The sequence below is a fragment of the Strix aluco genome, chromosome 4, assembly GCF_031877795.1.
Source record: "Strix aluco isolate bStrAlu1 chromosome 4, bStrAlu1.hap1, whole genome shotgun sequence".
In the NCBI taxonomy this organism is placed as follows: Eukaryota; Metazoa; Chordata; class Aves; order Strigiformes; family Strigidae; genus Strix; species Strix aluco.
This window is the reverse complement of record NC_133934.1, coordinates 89296656-89315221: the sequence shown is the minus strand read 5'-3', so window position 1 is coordinate 89315221 and position 18566 is coordinate 89296656. Positions and strand designations below refer to the sequence as shown.

The 18566-nt window shown below is 44.6% G+C and overlaps 1 protein-coding gene across 1 annotated transcript; it reads left to right on the top strand.

Moving 5' to 3' along the window:
* The first annotated feature begins 6400 nt into the window (after positions 1-6400).
* PPP1R14D (protein phosphatase 1 regulatory inhibitor subunit 14D) lies at positions 6401-13574 on the top strand. The gene is made up of 4 exons (XM_074824124.1): positions 6401-6819; positions 11057-11152; positions 11367-11399; positions 13448-13574. The coding sequence occupies exons 1-4, from the start codon at positions 6637-6639 to the stop codon at positions 13514-13516; spliced, it is 381 nt and encodes a 126-aa protein (XP_074680225.1). The 5' UTR covers positions 6401-6636; the 3' UTR covers positions 13517-13574.
* Positions 13575-18566: the final 4992 nt, after the last annotated feature.

Here is an 18566-nt window from a genome sequence, read left to right as displayed (position 1 = left end):
AAGATCAAGGACTTCTACTAGGAACCTCTCTTGCAGCAGCAGCAGCTTTCCTTCTAACTCAGTAACTTACTCTTTGCCCTCCTAACCTAGAAATCCCGTCGCAGCCCACATCTTCTGCCAAACGAATAATTTCCCACGAGTTCAGCTGAGCCATGTGTTATTCATATTAGCGTGAAGGGAAAGTAGGGTGTGTGATTTTATGACTTGGGGAGTGTTCTTAAGGGGTCTTGAAACAGTGAGTCATTGTTAACATTTGTCTTTGAGAAGTGTCTGCGCTCCGTCTGGCAATAACTATTCAGGACGTGACTCAGGAGGGGTAAAATGCACCATAGTTTAATATTTGACTAAGGTTATAAGATCTCTTAGACACGCACGGCTTGTTACAAACTCGGTGCAGGAGCCTGCATCACCTGTCTTCTTGTGATTGCTATGGAGACCCCAGCACCCTTTGGTAGGTGGATGCCCACCTTCCAGAAGGAAGTGACCCCAACAGGCAGAAAAATAAGGCAGACTTGTTGCAGGTCCCCTTTGTCCTGCTGTGCAGCCCAGCTCCATGGCATCACCGTCTGCGATGACTTCCTGACAGCAGCTTGTCCCACCGGCTGCTGCAGACGAATCCCTTCTGCTGCGCTTTGCCTGGGAACCGCTCCATGTATAATTAATGCTTGGGAGACAGGTTTGCTTGCTCGCTTGTTTTGTTGTATTTGCCTCAGGTTAAACCTCCTGGTGTGGTTTAGGGGTGAGACCCGGATGCAAGTGACGGCACAAAGATGTGGCAAAGGAAGGAGACGGGGAGGAACCTCGTTGGGCCATGACTAATCACTGGTCCTGTGGAGCGAAGCAAGGGAAAGGATGACAGGTTGCTGAGTCCTCCCGAGAGCCATTCCCATTGCACCGAGGGTAGCTTTGGGGAAGGGAGATACAATGAAGATATACTGTTTCTTTGGGGAAGTTCTTGTCTATGGTCCTCCATGGCACTGGCTTTTGTTTTAATGTTGCTGGTCAAGGTAAACTCTTAAGGGCAGGAGCACTAGGAAAGGAAGAAGGGAAAATAGTGTTGAGACTAGTTACACTGAGAAAACACCTGCATTCTTGTCTATGCTAGGTTTTTACAGGGAGATAGGTAAGGAAGTGTGAAGCAAAGAATCTTGCAGGAACTAGAATAAACTTAACATTTCCCATTGAAGTCCCCATAGGCAACCTGAGCTGTTCTTCACACTACCTGTGAGTGCAACAGGATCAGCCGTGGGGTTCCCCACGGCCTCTCCTTCTCCATCACTTCCTACAGTGACTGCATCCCCGGAAACCTTCCGACTTGCAACACCTTCAGGCCAGCTGCCAGTGCCTCCGGTGAAGGGCTGCTCTCCCCTGGGTTTGTAGATGGCGATTTCCCTGCAGGTGGGAGCAGCACAGTCCCTGCAAGTGTAATTGCACCTGTTCAAGGAGATCGGGTCACAATAAGCTTCTTGGTGTAAGAACTATACAGATGGCTTCTGCAAGCCTGAAATGTTGAAATCAGGCTGGAAAAGAAGGAAGATCCCCTTCATCTATTCAGTCAGTGCTTCTCTGGCCTCCAACTCTACCATTCAAGGACTTGCTGAAACCTCTGTGCCACATGAAAACACGGATAATGCTCTCAGTGGTGCAGGCCTCTTTCTGTACGGAAGCAGCAAAACAATGCAAGAGGGAGGGCAACAAGACAACATGGACAGGTTTTCAAAGATCCCCAAATAATCCATTTACATCTAATTCATGTTATCAGCTTCACCTAAGTATTCAAGGCAGGGAGGGGGCTTTGTCCTCAGTGGAGATGCTTACTCAACCCACTACCTATGGGATGTCTGAGGATGGACACAGATAAGCAGAATTAATTGCCTAAATAAGGAGAGAGCCCAGGGTTTGCTACTCCTCTGGTGTGCCAAAACAGTAAGTACAACTGTTTCTCATTTTCCCTTCTCAGCTGCTGATGAGCCAGTAGCCTCTACGCTTCACTTGGCTCCCAGTAGCAGAGGCAGAAGGGAGGGCAGGCAGGCAGGCTAGCTCGTCTGACCTCTTATCTTTATTGCTGAGACCTGTCTATTTTCTGAGGCGGTGTCAAATACTGCAATTTTGTTTTGATCAGTAAAATACTAAGTTGGGAAATGTATTTCCCTCTGTCTCGGCATTCTTCCTTCTCACTGAAGTTTCATTGCCTTATGAAAGGCAAGACTATCAGGGGAGAGGAGTAAGACTGATTACCGATCGCCTGACTGAAGAATATATAGGCTTCTCTCCACGTGCTGGTGGGAAGGTAGCAGTACAGCTCAGGTGAGAGGTGGGGACTGTGTGAGCTGGAAACCCCTGGCTGCTTCCGTAAGTCTCCAGGAGTTGAAGGCAAGAGATGATGTGCTCTCCCTTTTCCTGCTAGAGCTCTGGGGCAACAGTACAGCCTTTTCGGTTTCCACACTCCTGTGGACATGCTGGAGGATGAGGGAAGTGGCTAATGGATGTCACGATGCTGGGTGTACTGGGGTTGCTGACTTGGAGCTCTGGATTCTTTAAATCCCCAGCCCTGGCTACATTTTCCGATCCGCACAATTTTTTTTTCTGTGCCTGTTCCTGCTCACAGGAGGGTGCAGAACCTCTTTACCTTGTGGTGTCAATGTAGTATTGATACAGTCACCTCTGCTCTCTTCCCTGGTTTAATTTGTGTTAACTATCATGTTTGCAACCACAGGGAAAGTGATTATTTTCTAAAAGAGGCAGAGAGTGGCTTCTGGCTGTCTTGAAGGGAAACATTCTTCTCCAGCTTGGGACTCAAGGGGCCGACCTGGTTCTCTGGAAAGACGAGCTGGGGCCCTGCTGAATTATTGAGCATGCACCAGTCATCAGCTTGGAAAGAGCAGCACCGGCTTAGGTCACAGGTGTGGGATGGAGAATATTAGCTTCAAGAACAGAGGAGCGTAACCAGATCTACTTCATGCACTTGGTTGCTCTGCTGCCTAGATCAGTGTCACGGCTGCTTGGCACTACAACACAGATGCTCAGCTTGGTTTGGTGGCCCTCTCTGGGGCCATAGACAGTCACAAAAGCCCAACTCCACACTATCGAATCCCCTGCTCCTCTCAGAGGCAAACCCTCACTCTTAGGGCGGGCCTGGAGGAGCAGCAACCTCAGGTCACACACATGGAAACTGAGGCACAGTTTCAGTCTAACACTCAACTGTGGTGGCCACATTTAAACCTACATAAATGATAAGCAGATTTGCAGAGGACATGATCACCAGCAACTGCAGCAGGAGGTCCATTGGAGCTTACATGTGTGCAGCTCTTGTGAAAAAACAGGTTGTCTGATTAGATGATTTAGTTGCCCAAGCACACGTGTTCATTTCTGAAATTTTGGTCCAGGTTATATGCCTGAGGCTATAAGGAGAGATAACTAGGTTGAAAATAAGATGGTGTCTGCCAGCCACGCTTGAGATCTCTGAGATCCCCCTGCAGTGCACGTCCAAACAAAATGGTGAATGTCCTTCTGTCCCTTTGGCCACCTGAGTCTGCTGTATGCGAGGAAAGGACAGGATGGAGTGCAGCTGCTTCTTGTTTGGTGACAGCTGGCACTTACCAGCACTGGCAGGTGGCTGGTGTACCCATAGGAGATGCTGCCTCGTTCGAAGGGGACAATATCACTCACAATAAAGAGGTGTGATACAGTGTCTAGAAGCAACATTGTATGAGGCACTCAATCCTGTTCCTGCAGGAACTTCTACCACACCCTCTCAGAGTGATCTTGCACACTTTTTCTGCCTTCTCCTGCTTTAATGGTAGATTAAAATAGTCTATTACTGTAGGAGGCCTGCTTTATCTGTAAACATTTATTTCTGTATTGCCACCTTCTCATTACAAAGAATTCATGACTAAGCGCATATAAGCCAAAGCAGTATGATGAACATCCTGTAATCTAGCTCATTTTGGCTTACAGCTTTCCCGAGAGGGCCTCTGACATCCCCCTCTGAATGTCTTATTTCGTTTTAGGGTGACAGTGATAGAGCAGCACGAGGGCACCAGGGTCTGCTTATAATTTTGTCGATAGAGTACGGATGGTGGGGTGAGTCTGCCTGTGGACCTTTTCAGATGTGTTCTCAGTGCATTGCTCATGCTCAAGTGAGATTACAAGTCAACAATGGCTTGAGCCATTTGAAGAGCCATTAGGGCAGGTTGTATTCTCTTTCCCTCTTCCTCACACCTATCCTGTGACCTCTGGATCCTGTGCTTCATAAATTCAACTATGCTGGCAGAAGATTAACAAGGCAAACCCCATCTTTCATGTAGAGTTGAACTGAACTGCTCAACAAAGAGCACCAGAGTCAGCACAGGGGATGGAGGAAGGGGGCAACTTCCCTGCCAGCCCTTCAGCTGCCGCAAATTTTTGGACTGACTCAGGGATGCCAGGTAACTTCTCTTGTAAGTCTGGTCCTCTTACCCTGGTCTTAATGCCAGACTGTCTGGAGTTCCAAAGGACCAAAGAAAATATAGGTTGTTTTCTCCTGTTAAAAAATGTCAGTACTTGAACACCAAAATAGCGCACTTCTATTTGGAGACGGGAACTTGACACCTGGCAATGTGTGTCCTTTGGTCCACAGTTACCTTGTGAAAATCTGCTCATGTTGGGCCAGCATATTAACCTTTGAAAAGTCAATAGTTGTAAACACATATTCAATGGGTTTTGCAAGGTTTCTAACAGTTAAGAATCTCTGAAGAATCTGCATTCACTGAGTATGCTCTGAGCCTCTCACAATATGGATTTTTCTGGGAAATTCTGGTCTAAATAAGACAGTTTTAGGAGTAAGATTATAGGGAGGATACAGCCAAGCAGTGAGGAAAAATGAGTAAAGCTGCTTAAATTGAATAGCTGACAGCTGTGTCTGATTAGAAATTTTAGGCTGTCTGAAAAGCAGAGGATATGATATCAGTTTCAGGTATACTTTAATACTTTATCCCTCACTGATGTGGAAGCAAGTTTCAGGATCAACATTTTGTGGGATTTTCTGTCAGAAAAGGATTTCAATTTTTGCTCAAATTCAGGATGAAAAGAAGGGCTGGAATGGTCCTGCTCATTTTTCTACCACCCTGTGTACAAGATGTTGCTGGCTGGCTGCACCACCATCCCTCTGGGCACAGGAATGTGGCCTTGGCAGGGTGACTGGGTACGACTTCCAGAGGAGACCAGCCCCCCTGCAGACTGCCCCATGCTGCCTGGCAGCAGCTATCAGTGGGAGAAGGTTGGTTGCTTTTCCTTTGGCTTATCTAGTTCTTGGTCTCCAAATTGGAAGTACCTTGGCTGCCAGGAGCAGCAGAGACTTACTTGCTTTTTCCACATAAATCATGAGACTGGATCTGCTTCATGATGGAGGGTCTCAGCTGGTTTGTCCATTTGATAGGGCAGCTCCTGGGCCAGTCGCTGGAGGGCTCTGGGAACAGATGAATAAAGAGGTGTGATACAGTGTCTAGAAGCAACGCAGGTGTTCCAGTGCCCTGGCACCCCCTAAACACAGCCACCCTCATTTCTGGTCCTCTGAACAGCGCTGCTCATGCGTATCCTTCTAAAATGGCGTAGGGCAATAACGCTGCTGACCTTTAACCTGTCTTCCAGTAAGAAAGAGATTGTAAACCAAGCAATGATAATGTATAGTACGATAGCAGTTTATGATGCTTCAGCAGATGAACCTGTTTACCATGAATACATTTCTGTAGAAAGGAGATAGTGCTATATCCCTAGGCAGGCCTTCCCCTGTGGTGTTAGCATGTCAAATACCGTACTTTGGTTTTAATAAGAACACAGACATTTTGTTTTATCTCAGAAACGCCTTGCTCAAATGATCTAAAATTCAGGCCACCGGGATTTCTACAGAAATTTTTGAGAAAGCTGGAATAAATTTACAGGTGTAGAACAATGTAAAATGGGACTACTGAGCCCAAGTTTGGCTTGCAGTGTCACTGACCTAGTATTCCCACTCTTGTAAAATAGAGGATGTAGCCACCTGACTCCAGACCACGTCTTATCTGTGCTGGTCCAATGCTTTAGCCGGAAAATGCGAAATACACCATTTCAGTGAGAGCTAAGCCCAGTAGCTGCAGGCAAAGTAGTTTACCACTTGTGGAGCTTGAACGCAGCAGGATTCAATGCATTATACATGGATTAGCCCTCTGGAATTGCACATGCACATAAGTTATGCCTGTAGGAAAACAGTCATTTAAAACCTCCTTCTTCCCCACCTCTTGGAGCTGACTTGCGTTAAATATTAACAAACTTGGTTCATCAATTCCCTGGTTCACTTGGCTTCTTTTAACAACAGATGTTATTACAACAACTCCTCTGCCTGCCTCCCTGCTCCTGTCAACACAGCCGATGGTGAAACCCAAGAATCTGCTGCTGTAACTCTGCCTGAAGAGCCTGGCTGATGCCCTGGCCCAGTATTCTCCCCCACCTCTCTCCCTGGGATCACTGATGCTGGCTGCCTTGGGCATCTGAGAGGAGCTTGTGCTGTGAGCCACCAGTTGCAGAGAGGCATTGGCTAAAGGAGACGGAGAAAAGGAGCGAGGGAGCCCACAGGAAAGTGAGCTCCTGCTATCTGAGGAGGGAGAGGAGAAAGTGGTGAGCATGGCCAGCAACTCCAGCACACTGCCACGGGTGACTTTCCAGACACCAGAGAAACCTGGGGAGGAATCATCACACAGGAAACTGGGCAAGTTAACCATAAAGTACAACCGCAAAGACCTACAGCGCTGGCTAGACCTGGAGGAATGGATCAATGCCCAGCTGCAGGAGCTGTACCAATGCCGGGTGAGTCCCTGGGGCAAATCAGCCCCTCACTCGTCAGGTGAATGGGACTAGAGGCCCTGTGTGCTGGGACACAAGTTTGCTTGCTCTGCCTTACTGGAAATAGCTTCTCGTCTTCAGTCTTCATTAGATATTGCCACCTGCCACAGCACCTCTCTGACTGCTGTGTCTGCAGTCAGCAGAGCTTGCACCGATACGATCCAACTAGCTTTAAACTGCCTGGTCTTGCACCTGCTGGGGGGGTGTAGCTATGGCTCAGCACAAGTAGCAGAACCTAGAGAGATGTACAAACCGGGATGCTGCTTGTTGCTGAGCTCCTTGTGGTGAGTGGCTTTGCTGTGAGCAGTATCTAAGCTAGCTGGGTTAGAGTTACAAGGGTATCCTTGTTCCTTTTGGTCACAACAGCGTAGCTATAGCTGCTCTTTGAATGAGATGCTCCAGATAATGCTGTATCTGTAGCTGCAGAGTCTGAATACACTACTGGCAGCAGGGGAAGAAAGAAAAAACAGCCAAACCATGCTCAAATGTAGAGATCTTATGCCTTCATCTTCATAAATCCCCAGAGCTGTGTTCCTTTCCTGAGTTTCCCTTTGCACCAGGAACAGTCCCTCCTAAATTCTTCCTGCCTGTCTGAGAGCTGTCCCACTAAGAAAGATCCAGGAGTACCTCAGTCCAGCACCTGAATGGTACCAGTTTTCACTTGCACTGTTGCAGGGTACATGACATTTTGTCTTCAGGGTGGTGGGACATTTAAGTCAAGTTCCAGCACTAGCTGGGTACACTGAAATTTTAACCTGGTAGTGTCACTTCTATTCATATTTTGTGCTTAGATGGATGGTGCTTACAGTGGGAGCTTTCAGAAGGGATAGTGCTTTTCCATGTTTGAGATAATTTATTTGGAGTGTGGCACAGGAGAAGGTGAAAGGATTTCCCACATTGTACATCATGGTCTTAATCCCATTTAAACAGATTGACTGAGGGTTTTGCTTTTATCTGTAGGGCAATGGCTGTTGCAGTAAGAGAACATAGCTTTCTTGACTCACAATCCAATACGTTGTCAACAGAAGACATAGATGGGTTTAAAAAATTGTGTAAAACACTTTATTCATGTCCTGCTGAGGATGGACTAAATGAACTGTCAAGCCCTTTCTGCCCTGTTTTCTGTATTTGCACCCCAGTGCAGTGTTAAGCATGTTTTTTGAGATACAAGGAAAAAAGAGCTGATGATTGCTTAGTCTTCCACTCTGAGCATCAGCAGTTTCAGATTGCAATCAACAGTGGAAGTGGACATGTTAGAACAGCCCGGGAAAGGCAATTTTTTTGCTATATGCCATGATGGTACAGAGAAGCTTTTGCCTGCCCAGGCTGGTTTTCTGGGCCTGAGAGCCATAGAACGATCTCAGCGCCACAGCTGAAGAGCCAAACTTCAGTAACCAACTCTGAGGCTGTCTTTATTATTGTTGTTGTTGTTTATTATTATTATTATCATCATCTTCTGTGTGACTGTTTCCTATTTGATATTTGTGGGAACATCCCAAGTTCTCAAGACATGTTGGGAAAGAAAAATAGTTAATTTCTGTTTTCATTTACGCCATATGCAAAGAACATGTAGCAGAAAACAACTATGGAGAAAAAGGTCCTTCCTTCTCTCACAAATGCATGGCTCCTCTGAAAATGAGTATGTTACTGCTCCTGTTCTGTTAATTAGCACTCTTAGACTTCCCAAACAATTTTATAGCTTCTTTAGTAAAAAATGACAAAGGATAAAAGCTCATAATCTCTTCCAGACTTGTGAATTTCCAGTTGTTTCCTATAGTTTATAATATGATAGTAATTAATTCTCATCTGTATCTTAGGCCTCTTGATAATGCATTATGAAACATTATATAGTGTACATAGGAGCAGATGTTATTGCTAAACCTATTCAGAATGGCAAAATTCAGTGTGTATACGAAGTGCCAGAGTGGTGGTCCTGGTGAGTGAAGGCTGTTCAAAGGAACAGCGGCAGTGACAGTGTCACTTGCCAACCATGCCTGCACTGGCATTTAAGGCACTGTCCCTGGGGTTGATAGCTCAGTTCAGAGAGCCCTTAGCCTGGGTGTTGAGATTTGCCAGAGATAAGCAAGGAGAATGGCTGCTGCTTTGAGTAACAGAACATCTTGCCTTTTGGGGAATTATTGTAAATATTGTGAAGAGAAATTTTGAGGCCGGGGTTTTTTCTATATATAGATGAGAAGCACAGTAACATGACTCAAGATGAGGCTCCCTGTGTGCTACTCTTACTTGCCTAAGTCTACAGATGTACACTTGTAAAGGTGTCAGAAAACCAAGTCATGTTACATTACCACTTCTGTTTTTTTGAGAATTAGGAGCCGTTTACTGTCATCAGAGGAGCTGCCCAAAGGGGATATTTTTTTCCCTACCACAGAACCCCATCAGGCACAAGTGAGAAATAGAGCCATGCCCTTACAGGAACAGATTGCTGGTGGATTGCCTTTCCTAGCACCTCTCCAGCACAACACATTTCCCAACTTCCTGGTGTATTTGGGCCAGCCTAAGAGATTTGCTACCAGGAACTACGTAACATGATGCTGTGCCAGGTCAGAGACTGTTAATAGGGTAGAACAGGGGGTTACATAGGTTCTTGCAAATAAATACGTGTGCCACAGTAAATTACTTGTAATCACAGGTGTCCAGCAGGTCCTCCTGCTCTCCTCTGTGCATCGTGGCAAGACGTAGTTAGCCCTGCTAGTCTGGGCTTCCTTGGATCCATCTACTTCCATTACACTGTCTCTTTGTCAGCTTCTTCCTTTGCTCCACCTGCCCTTGGCAGTGCAGCGTTCCTCAGTGTCTTCCAGAAATCCGTGTGACAGAGTCAGAATAAACAGCATTGCAGATTCAAATGCCAGCAAGGTTAGTTGAAACACGGCCTCTTGATACAGATAATCTGAATTCTATGCTATTTAGTGTCATGAGGCTTTTTACAGCAAACCTAAGACTCAGGAGAGTGTTTTGGTCTCCCTGCATGTGGAAGCCAGCAGACCATCCATACTAGGACCAGAAAGCCATAGGGAGTTCCTACGCTGTCTCACCCACCTGTCTTATTTTACTTCTCAGCTAGAGACTGAGTCAGGCTGGATCAACACCTGTTGTCTAAATAGTGACATGAAAACTATTGCTTTTAAGAAGAAATGCTGTTTGGGACACAGTACAATATATTTAACTCTGTTTTATTACTTATTGTCAAGTCAGCTATATAACAAAGCTGAACAGAACTTTTCTACTTCCTCTCTGACTTGGTATCAGAGACTGCTCAGAACAAGTTTCTTTTTTTCCTGTAAGTTACCTTTATTGTTTAATGTTTTACATGCACATCCATAAATGCTACCCAGCAATCAGATACTGCGCTGTTTACTCAGTATCCTTATTCTGCTGATTACTATGTTAAAGTATCACTAGTGTTGTGTTGTCAAAGACTCAATTTGCAAATAACATTGGAAACCACAGCCTGCTTTCCTTACAGTCTTGTAGAGACATGTGGAGCTAAAATGTGTCTGTGATCAAGTTTACAAATGTTTCCAACTAACACCCCCATGCATTACAAGGTCATTACTTCACTCACCAAAGCTTGGGGTCTCCCTTACGTTAAAGGAGACTATTATATCCCCCTCATGTCTGAGAAAGCTGGCAAAATATTGTTGGGCCTTTCAAAAGTGTAATTGTTTTTCTCTCCGTTACTGCAAAAAGCCTTAGTATAAATACCAACTATGTGAATATATTTAGCCTAAAAGCCTAAAATCTCCTTGTATTAGTTGTGCCTAAGATTAAGCCCGCTGGATTTCTGTTTGGTGAACGCTTGTGCATGCTCTTCATAGATGAGGGTTGTCCCAGGCTGGCTTACATTGCATTGTAGTTGGCAATTGCAGTTGGCTATTCTTGAAAGGGTCTTCCCGTGATGGACAACAATCCTTGAGCAGTGGTATCAAGTGTTGAGGTGGGAAAAGATGAAGAATGTGTACCTCAGGATGTGTGGCTGTAGCAGACACTACAGAGGACCTGGAATCTGTGCCCTCTTTCTAAGAACCTCCTTATTTTGAGATGATTTATATCTTGGCCTCAACTTTGCAGCACAGTTTTATTGTAACTGGTTCTTTCTCAGCTGCTCAGTTCTGTAAAGTTCAAATGTTTATTAACTGTCTTGGTTTTGGTTTTTTTTGGTTTTTTTTTTTTTCTTTTTTAGCTAAGAGAGGAAACAGAAGAAGCAGCTCCTGAACCACAAATTGATCTTGAAGATCTCCTGGAGGTCCCTAATGAAGAACAGAAATTAAAACTACAGGTCAGATAGAAGAACTTGGTGCCTTTAAGTTACGGACTTCCTTCATAAAGAGAAGTAGTGGTGTGTGGGGTACATAATATGTGTATACAGTGTTGCATGATGCTTCCCTGTGCCTTAGCCTGTCAAATGCAGTAAGATTATGTACCCTTTTTATAGGGAAGGGAGAATAGGTCAACTCATAACATACTGAAACGACTCCTCCTTGATTTTCTAGGAAATCCTCCATGAGTGCTCCAGCCCAACAGAGGTGAGTGAAGCACCATCGATATATATGTGTTATACTGTGCTGTAAGAGTGTGTCTTTGTTGCTGCTTGGCTGAATCACCAAGATATTACTGTGCCTAACATGATGCTGCAGATTTGTTTCATTCCCAATGGGAATTTCCACTTAATCCTGCTGTATTAGGAAAAATACATGTAAATCTACATGGGTGAGCTCCTGGCAGAACAATGGCCCAAATAAGGAATTACGCTTTACAACCAAGGAAAGTTCATTCCATGTTTTGGACATCGTAAGCTGACCAGGCCGAGTTGCTATTTGGTTCTCAGTGTAGAAAAGCCGTAGACAGTGATACAGTGCCCATAATCATCTTGCACACTGTTAACTAAAGGTATTCTTAGCTTAAACCACTCTAGTGTTATGAGTAACAAGAATGCAGGATGGCCCTCAATTGGATTGGGCAGGTAATTGTTGAACAGTGGCCACATAAGTTAGTTTTACATGTGTTTTTTTTTCCCATGTCAACTTTATAAGTACTGGTTTTGAGTTAGAGAGTTAAAGAAAGCCTACATGCTGTCACAATGTCCAGAGGAGTGGAGCCCAATACTTAGCAGCCTAAGTGCATGCACCACACAGCAGTTGCCTTCACTGTGCTGCAGACCTGGGCAAAATGGGGTGTCCCACCACTGCCTCAGTCACAGGCACTGCATGTGAGCATTGTGCTGGGACATCACTCATTGGTCTCCACATCTTGTCGAGCTCATGTACAGTGATGAACATACAGAAAATGAGGTGGATGCATGACTATCACTAAAATTAAACTCGGCTGTAGCAATTGTTGCGGATCATCTCCTAGCAGGGGTTCAGCAGACAAGGCTAGCAATAGGGAAATAATTTTCAGTGTCTGAATTTCAGATCTTAGGCAAGAACCCCGCATTCCCAGAGAGATAACTGAAAAGAGTTTGCTCTACTGATTCATGAGCCATCAAATTGTTCTGCAGACAGCATGGCACTTGCTAAGTACAAACAGATACTGCTGCCCCATTAGCAAAAACATGTACTTTTACCCTGGTGATCTTGAATCTAGTCCCCTTGAAAGATGACAGCAGCCTGTTTTCAGAAAGCACAGAGAGGAAACAAACTGGTTTCCTCTGAAGGAACTGACTGAAAAGGTGTATATGATCCTAGGCATTTACTTCCAGAGCATGCCGTGGCAAGCAACCTCTGATCACCCAGGTGAGGAAGCTGGGCTTCCACACAGCACAAATGGAGACAAGCTGAAATACTTCCAGTGACCTTGCCTAATTACAAGGACATGTAGCTATCTTTTTGGGTGAAGAAAGGCTGCACACTCCTTTATGGTGATGTTACTTGTAATGGAGAGGGTAAAGTTTGCACTACTCACATTGACTTCTGCTTGGAATAACCAGATGGTCCAGTTTAGTTCATAGTCCTTGGCTGTGTCAGCAAAGTAGTTGGGGTTTATCTCCACTAACTGCTCATCTATCTGTTCTGCCTGTCCTCAAGCCCTGCTCCAGGTTATCATTAGTCCTGCTGTGTGTTTTGCTCCACCTCTTCTCTGCCAGCCACTTCCTTGTAGAATTGGCACAGCTTTGAGATGGTTTGCAATCCACAACACAGAGCTTTACAGGTTCAACAAGAGGGACAGCTTGCTTTGCCCTAGATTGGGAGGGCAGCAGAAGTGGGCAGGAGGTTATGGTGGCAACAGGAAGCAGTGGAACCTAACAGAGGACAACAGCATCCTAGGTCATCTCAAGGTGGAAAAGCAGGTATCTGGGATGAAGAAGGGCAGGCAGGCTTCTGGGGAGAAAGTAAATACAGCTGCTCCAGAGGGAGGCAGGAGAAGGGAAGTAGAGAGGCTTTTAGACCCTTTTCATCCATCAAAAGGTCTCCTTTCCTAAGCTAAAAGATAGGTTTGCTCAATACATGTGAAAATTCTGGTTTCTGCTCAACATGAAGGCAAATGTGGGAATAATTCAAGTGCCATAGTACTCTTTGGGCTGGCGAGCACTGAAATTAATGTGACATCCTTCTTCAACCAATTCTCATTGTAGGACTTCATTACGGAATTGCTCAGTCGATTGAAAGGTCTCCGGAAAGTCACCAATCCTCAGAAGAAATGACCTTGCCCACGTGGGACACCCAGCTTTGGTCACAGGGAAACGTGTATCTTCCCCACAAAAAACAGGATCAGCAACATCACTTCAGAATATGTTTAGGACTTACTGTTATTGAGAAACATCACCAAGTTTGTGAACTTTGTACCAGTGGTTTGATGTCTCCACTCCTTCCAGATCCACACATGCAGCAGGGAGCTAGATTGTACGTTTTCCTGATTCTTAAAGGGCATGCTAACCTGGGGAACAGGACAAGATGTCCTTCCTTTAGTTTCTTCTAGGAATTTCCATGCTGGCTGAGGAACACTGAATACAGTTCTCAGGAGCTCATCAAGACTTCTTTCTTTCCGTCCACTGCAAGGAAAACAAGGCATTGGTTATCACTCATTCATCAACATGGAAAATCAAGTTACTGTTAAGCTGCACCCCGTTTCAGTCTGGCTGGGACCCAGCTGTGATCTCCTACCTGTTACTGCTGTACCTGACTACAGCATTGTAAATACTTTGTAAGTCTTATTAAGCCTCTGTTATTCATGAAGGTTGAACAGAAAATATACAGTAGGATGGAAGGAAAATGTTCAAGTGCACCTGGTCTACTTAAGGGGAAGTTAGTGAAACAATTGCTAAGGCTAATGGAAGAGAGATTGTTTTTCCTTTTTGTGGAATTTAGGACTTAATGATTTAGAAGCGTCTAGCAGCAAGGTCTGTGAATGATTTTTCTCATAATTTAAAAATATATTGGGAAAATGCTTATTTTGTATATTAAAACAGAGAAAACCAGCCATGCACTGCTTGCTTTTGCTCTCTTTTTAGACTAAAGAAAAACTAAAGTGAAAAATACCTGCTCCCAATTTCCCTGCAGGGAGCATCTTGAAGCGAGTCTTTTGCAGACAGGTAGGTCTCCCAAATGAGAAATGAAGTAGGACACATTGTCTTGCTGCACAAACTCTTCTGGCTACAACTAATGTGTGGCTGGAAAAATACAGAGGAAACTACATCCAGCCTCTCAGCCAAGTCAGTAACTTGACACATGTGGCTAGGAAGTACGACAGCAAATGGAGGCTGATTGCTTAGGCAGAGCAGACTCTCACACCATGTCCTGCCCCTAAGCTCTCATGCCTGCCACTCAGACACAAGAGGTGAGTTGCCGAGTCGCATCCAGAGGGGCTCCTATGTACCAGTATGTTCAAGGTTAGCTTTTGAGTACGTTTTTTCAGACAGGGACAGAAGGAAACAACTCTGGAACAAAAGGGACATGCAGGTTAGCTAACAAAGACAAACAGGGACTCTTGGGCTGGACAACGTATTTGGACTTAAATACATTAGTCTTTTTCATCTTAAATACATTAATCTTTTCATCTTTATCAGTAACAGGGTGATGACTATTACCTTTTGCTTCCCTCCTATTTTTCAGCAGAAGTGTCAGTGGACAAGCTGTGGGCTGTGCACATCTCTGAGAGGACAAAATCCAAGCTGTAGTAACAACTGTGATGTAAGGGCTTGCTGTCCTTCACATGCTGTTCTTGTATGCGACAGCCTCCTGGAAGTTAGCAAGCCATGCAGCTCACACTTTGTCCTAAGGCTGCTCCAAGAAGCTCTAAGCCTCATCCACTAGGTTGGAGAAACGGTCTTTCTTTATCAGGTCCATGTGTATCTATTGTAGCCCTAGGGACATGCCATTTTTGGTTTAGTAAGGGGCTAATAGGACATGCCTGCCCTCCTGGAATCTCCACTTTGTAAGTAAAATAACAACAAAATTAAATCCAGAGCTGCACTGGCTGGGGATGTGGCATTGCTCATGGACTGATACCTGCTAACACACCTCTTGAGAAAGGAGAGTAGCACAGTGACAGAGCTCTGAGCACTGTTAAAAACACAGACTAGGTTCAAACAGAAGTTCAGGTGGAAGATCTAGGTGGACAGGCCATGAGCTGAGTGTCCTAAACTAGAGCTGTAATTAGCCGCAGCACAGTAGTGCATAGAAGTCCAGATTAATTACGTGCTCTACCATGAGGCTTTGTTTTATTCTGCTGAACTGTGACAGCACAAAGACCTGAGATGCCTCTCCTCTGGCCCAAGAGACAGATCTTCTCCATGCTGGGCACTCTTCTGTATTCCCTCAATATGCAGTGATGAAAAGAGAATTCTTGTCTATGCTTTAAGGCAGACATTATTAGAACTCAGGAAAAAGCAGGATCTTGAAACTGCTTGACAGAAGTTGCCTCTGCACTTATTCTGCAAGTAGCAGAAAAAGAGTAACCTGCAGCTCCTATGACGTGCAGTTGGTTCTGATATGCAAGGACATTACTACCACATGAGAGTGCTTCAGATGAGCACGGTGTGATCATGGGGAGCAAAGCAAGATGTGGCCAGTGCTAGATGATTTCTCAGCTCACTAGTGCAAAAGAAAAGGCAACATAAAGCAATCAGAACAACTTCTTTTTATTTAGTTCTTCAAAGCAGTAAATCATACTTGCTTTTATTTACTTTTTGGCTGTTCTCAACCTGGACCATGAGGATAGACTAAATTTTTTTTTTTTTTTTTTAACAAACAGCTTCTGGTTAACTTTGCTGTTTCTCAGCACCATCACTAGCATAAGGCTGTAATGTTTGGTATACAGATACCATGTAAGAATGTTTCTTTAAAGGAACTTTGTCCTCTTGATTATACCAAGGTAACTCAGAATGTATGGAAGTTCATGTGCTTTTAAAGCAAACCTTTAATGCAATTTTCCCTTAGTTATGATCAACACCTACATTGCCTTTAAAAATATTCTGGCTGCTACATTTGGACACATGACCATGTTACAGCATTTGAGATGCTCATGAACCACAGCAAATGCATGTTAATGCACTTTATGCACTAAGTGGAGACCTCTCTTGTAAGCTAATCTGAGTTCAATCTTGTGTTATCATTGTTTTGAATTCTTGTTGGGATGGAGCCTACATTTGATAGTTCACATACAAAACATTTTGAGAGGGAAAGAAAATCTTCTTGTACCCTCATGGCATGCTACAAAGACAGAAGCTGATTCTCTTTCTTGAAGATACCAAACTCTCTTCAGTCCTTGAATGGCTATGACTGAAGTTGATCTGGCCTTGTTTACCAGCACCTTTTCAAAGACAAGGACAGCCAGTAAGCAACACAGCTAAAAGTGCACTGCCCACTTAAAGGTCACACAGCATTCCTCTTTCACAATGACAGATTCAGCTAGGTTTGCTTCCTGCAGACAGCTGATCTAGATTCCCCTTCTACCCCTCCTACATGGAGGTCTCTGAGGCAACAGCTGCAGTGGGGATGGCTTTGCAGGGGAAAGTGATTGGGCTGCCACTAAAATGGCCAATTACATGCAGAAAGCTCAGCAGCCACAAAAATGTCCATTAGTGGTGCAGGGAAAGCATCAGCATGCGTGTGTATGACTGAAGAGACTCTTCCATGTATGACTAAGTTCTATTTCAGGTATTGGGTTGGGTGCACTTCTGGATTCCTTGGGATGGCCCAACAGAAACCAATCTGGGAAACTAAACAGACTGCTTCCGGCTGTAACCTGCTCCTTTGTTACTGATGTGAACAGGGTAGGGCTTACAAGACACAAGGAGCTTGAAGTTTAGTTGTGGCTGATGAAGCATTCAAAATGTTGCAAGTAGCACATCAGCTTATACTAAGATATTTAAAAAAAAAAAAAAAGCAGCTGCAGAGCAAGAATAAAAATGTCTACGAACTGCTTGGAAAGGACACAGGCTGAAGCCCAAAGGAGTGGATCAGTCTTAGAAGAGGTATAAGAACAGGTATTTGCATCTTCTCCCATACATGCAAAACACAAAGGATTGGGCTGTCTATTATCAGACTAATTATCTGGGTCAAATAGCAATGAAAAAGTGTCATTCCTACAGTAACACAAAGCCAGAACAGCATTTTGTTTTCATTTTTAAGACTGCAAGCTCCTCAGGGCAGTAACTCTCTGCTTCAATTTTGTGTAACACAGGGCTCATTGTGAGCTCTTGCATCAGAACAACTCAAGTAGTTTTCCTGTCTATCTGTCCCGAAGAGGCAGGCACTGGTGAAGCAAGGACTGCCAGGAGAAGGAGGATCCTCCACACACGTCAGGTTTTGCCACCCCTTCCTAACAAAGCGTTTTGAATGCACTGCTTGATACACTTGCAATTTTTAGCGTGTTAGCCTGCAATATTACTATTCTACATTGTCTGATCCAGGTTTCTGTTGAAGGGCCTGATCCAGTCCAGCATGTTAGCACAAATCCACGTTCAGCAGTAGTTTTATTTATTTGTTGTGCTCTGACCAGGGGTGGCCTGAGTTGCGGGAGAACACTGTTTCATCAACTCACCTACCGAGGCAGTGACCTTAAGCACAGGGGCAGGGCAGACAGCTGGGAGCGGCAGTGTCAAACCAGACAGGCAAGATTCATTGGAAACTCCCTGTCAAAGGCAAATCCTTGATTTTTTTTTGCCATTGGAATTTGTCAACCTTAGAGAGCTGTCTCAGAAGTCCTGGGAAGAGCTCATCCTGATGCAATATTAGAGCAAATTTAGGGCAAACTTTGGGTATTTGAAGCAATTCTGGGTGCTTTGGTCACCAGCAAGTGCCACTTGCATCTGGACTGCTTCCAGGGAGGGATATGAGTGTATTAAACTGAGCTCCTCTCATAGCCAGATAAAGAGCATCACACAGGTAACATCTTTATCCTACCAGGGGATCAAATAATAAACAGAGCCAAACCCCGCTTTCAGACTAATATGCTGTTTTTACAGACCACGTGGAACCTCGGCACAGCCACTGCAGATCACAATGCTCTGCATCTAAAGCAGATTACCTTTACAAATCATCCTTCATTTAGAGTATGTCAGCCACACTGCCCATCCAGGCAGTGTAGCCTCTACACCTTTTCCAGCCACACACAGAAATATTTTTGATGACTTCATGATCCTTCATTTCTTTCCCTAAGTCACTTGACACTAGGACTAACATAACATTACAAGAGGGCAACACTTTGCAAAGGGCTATCAGGCATTTCCAGGAGAGACTTTAACCACAGGC

Coding starts and splice junctions, on each gene's coding strand:
- PPP1R14D (XM_074824124.1), top strand. CDS start 6,637: ATGGCCAGCAACTCCAGCACACTGCCACGGGTGACTTTCCAGACACCA. Junction 6,820..11,056: donor AGGAGCTGTACCAATGCCGG/GTGAGTCCCTGG, acceptor TTTCTTTTTTAG/CTAAGAGAGGAAACAGAAGA. Junction 11,153..11,366: donor AACAGAAATTAAAACTACAG/GTCAGATAGAAG, acceptor TTGATTTTCTAG/GAAATCCTCCATGAGTGCTC.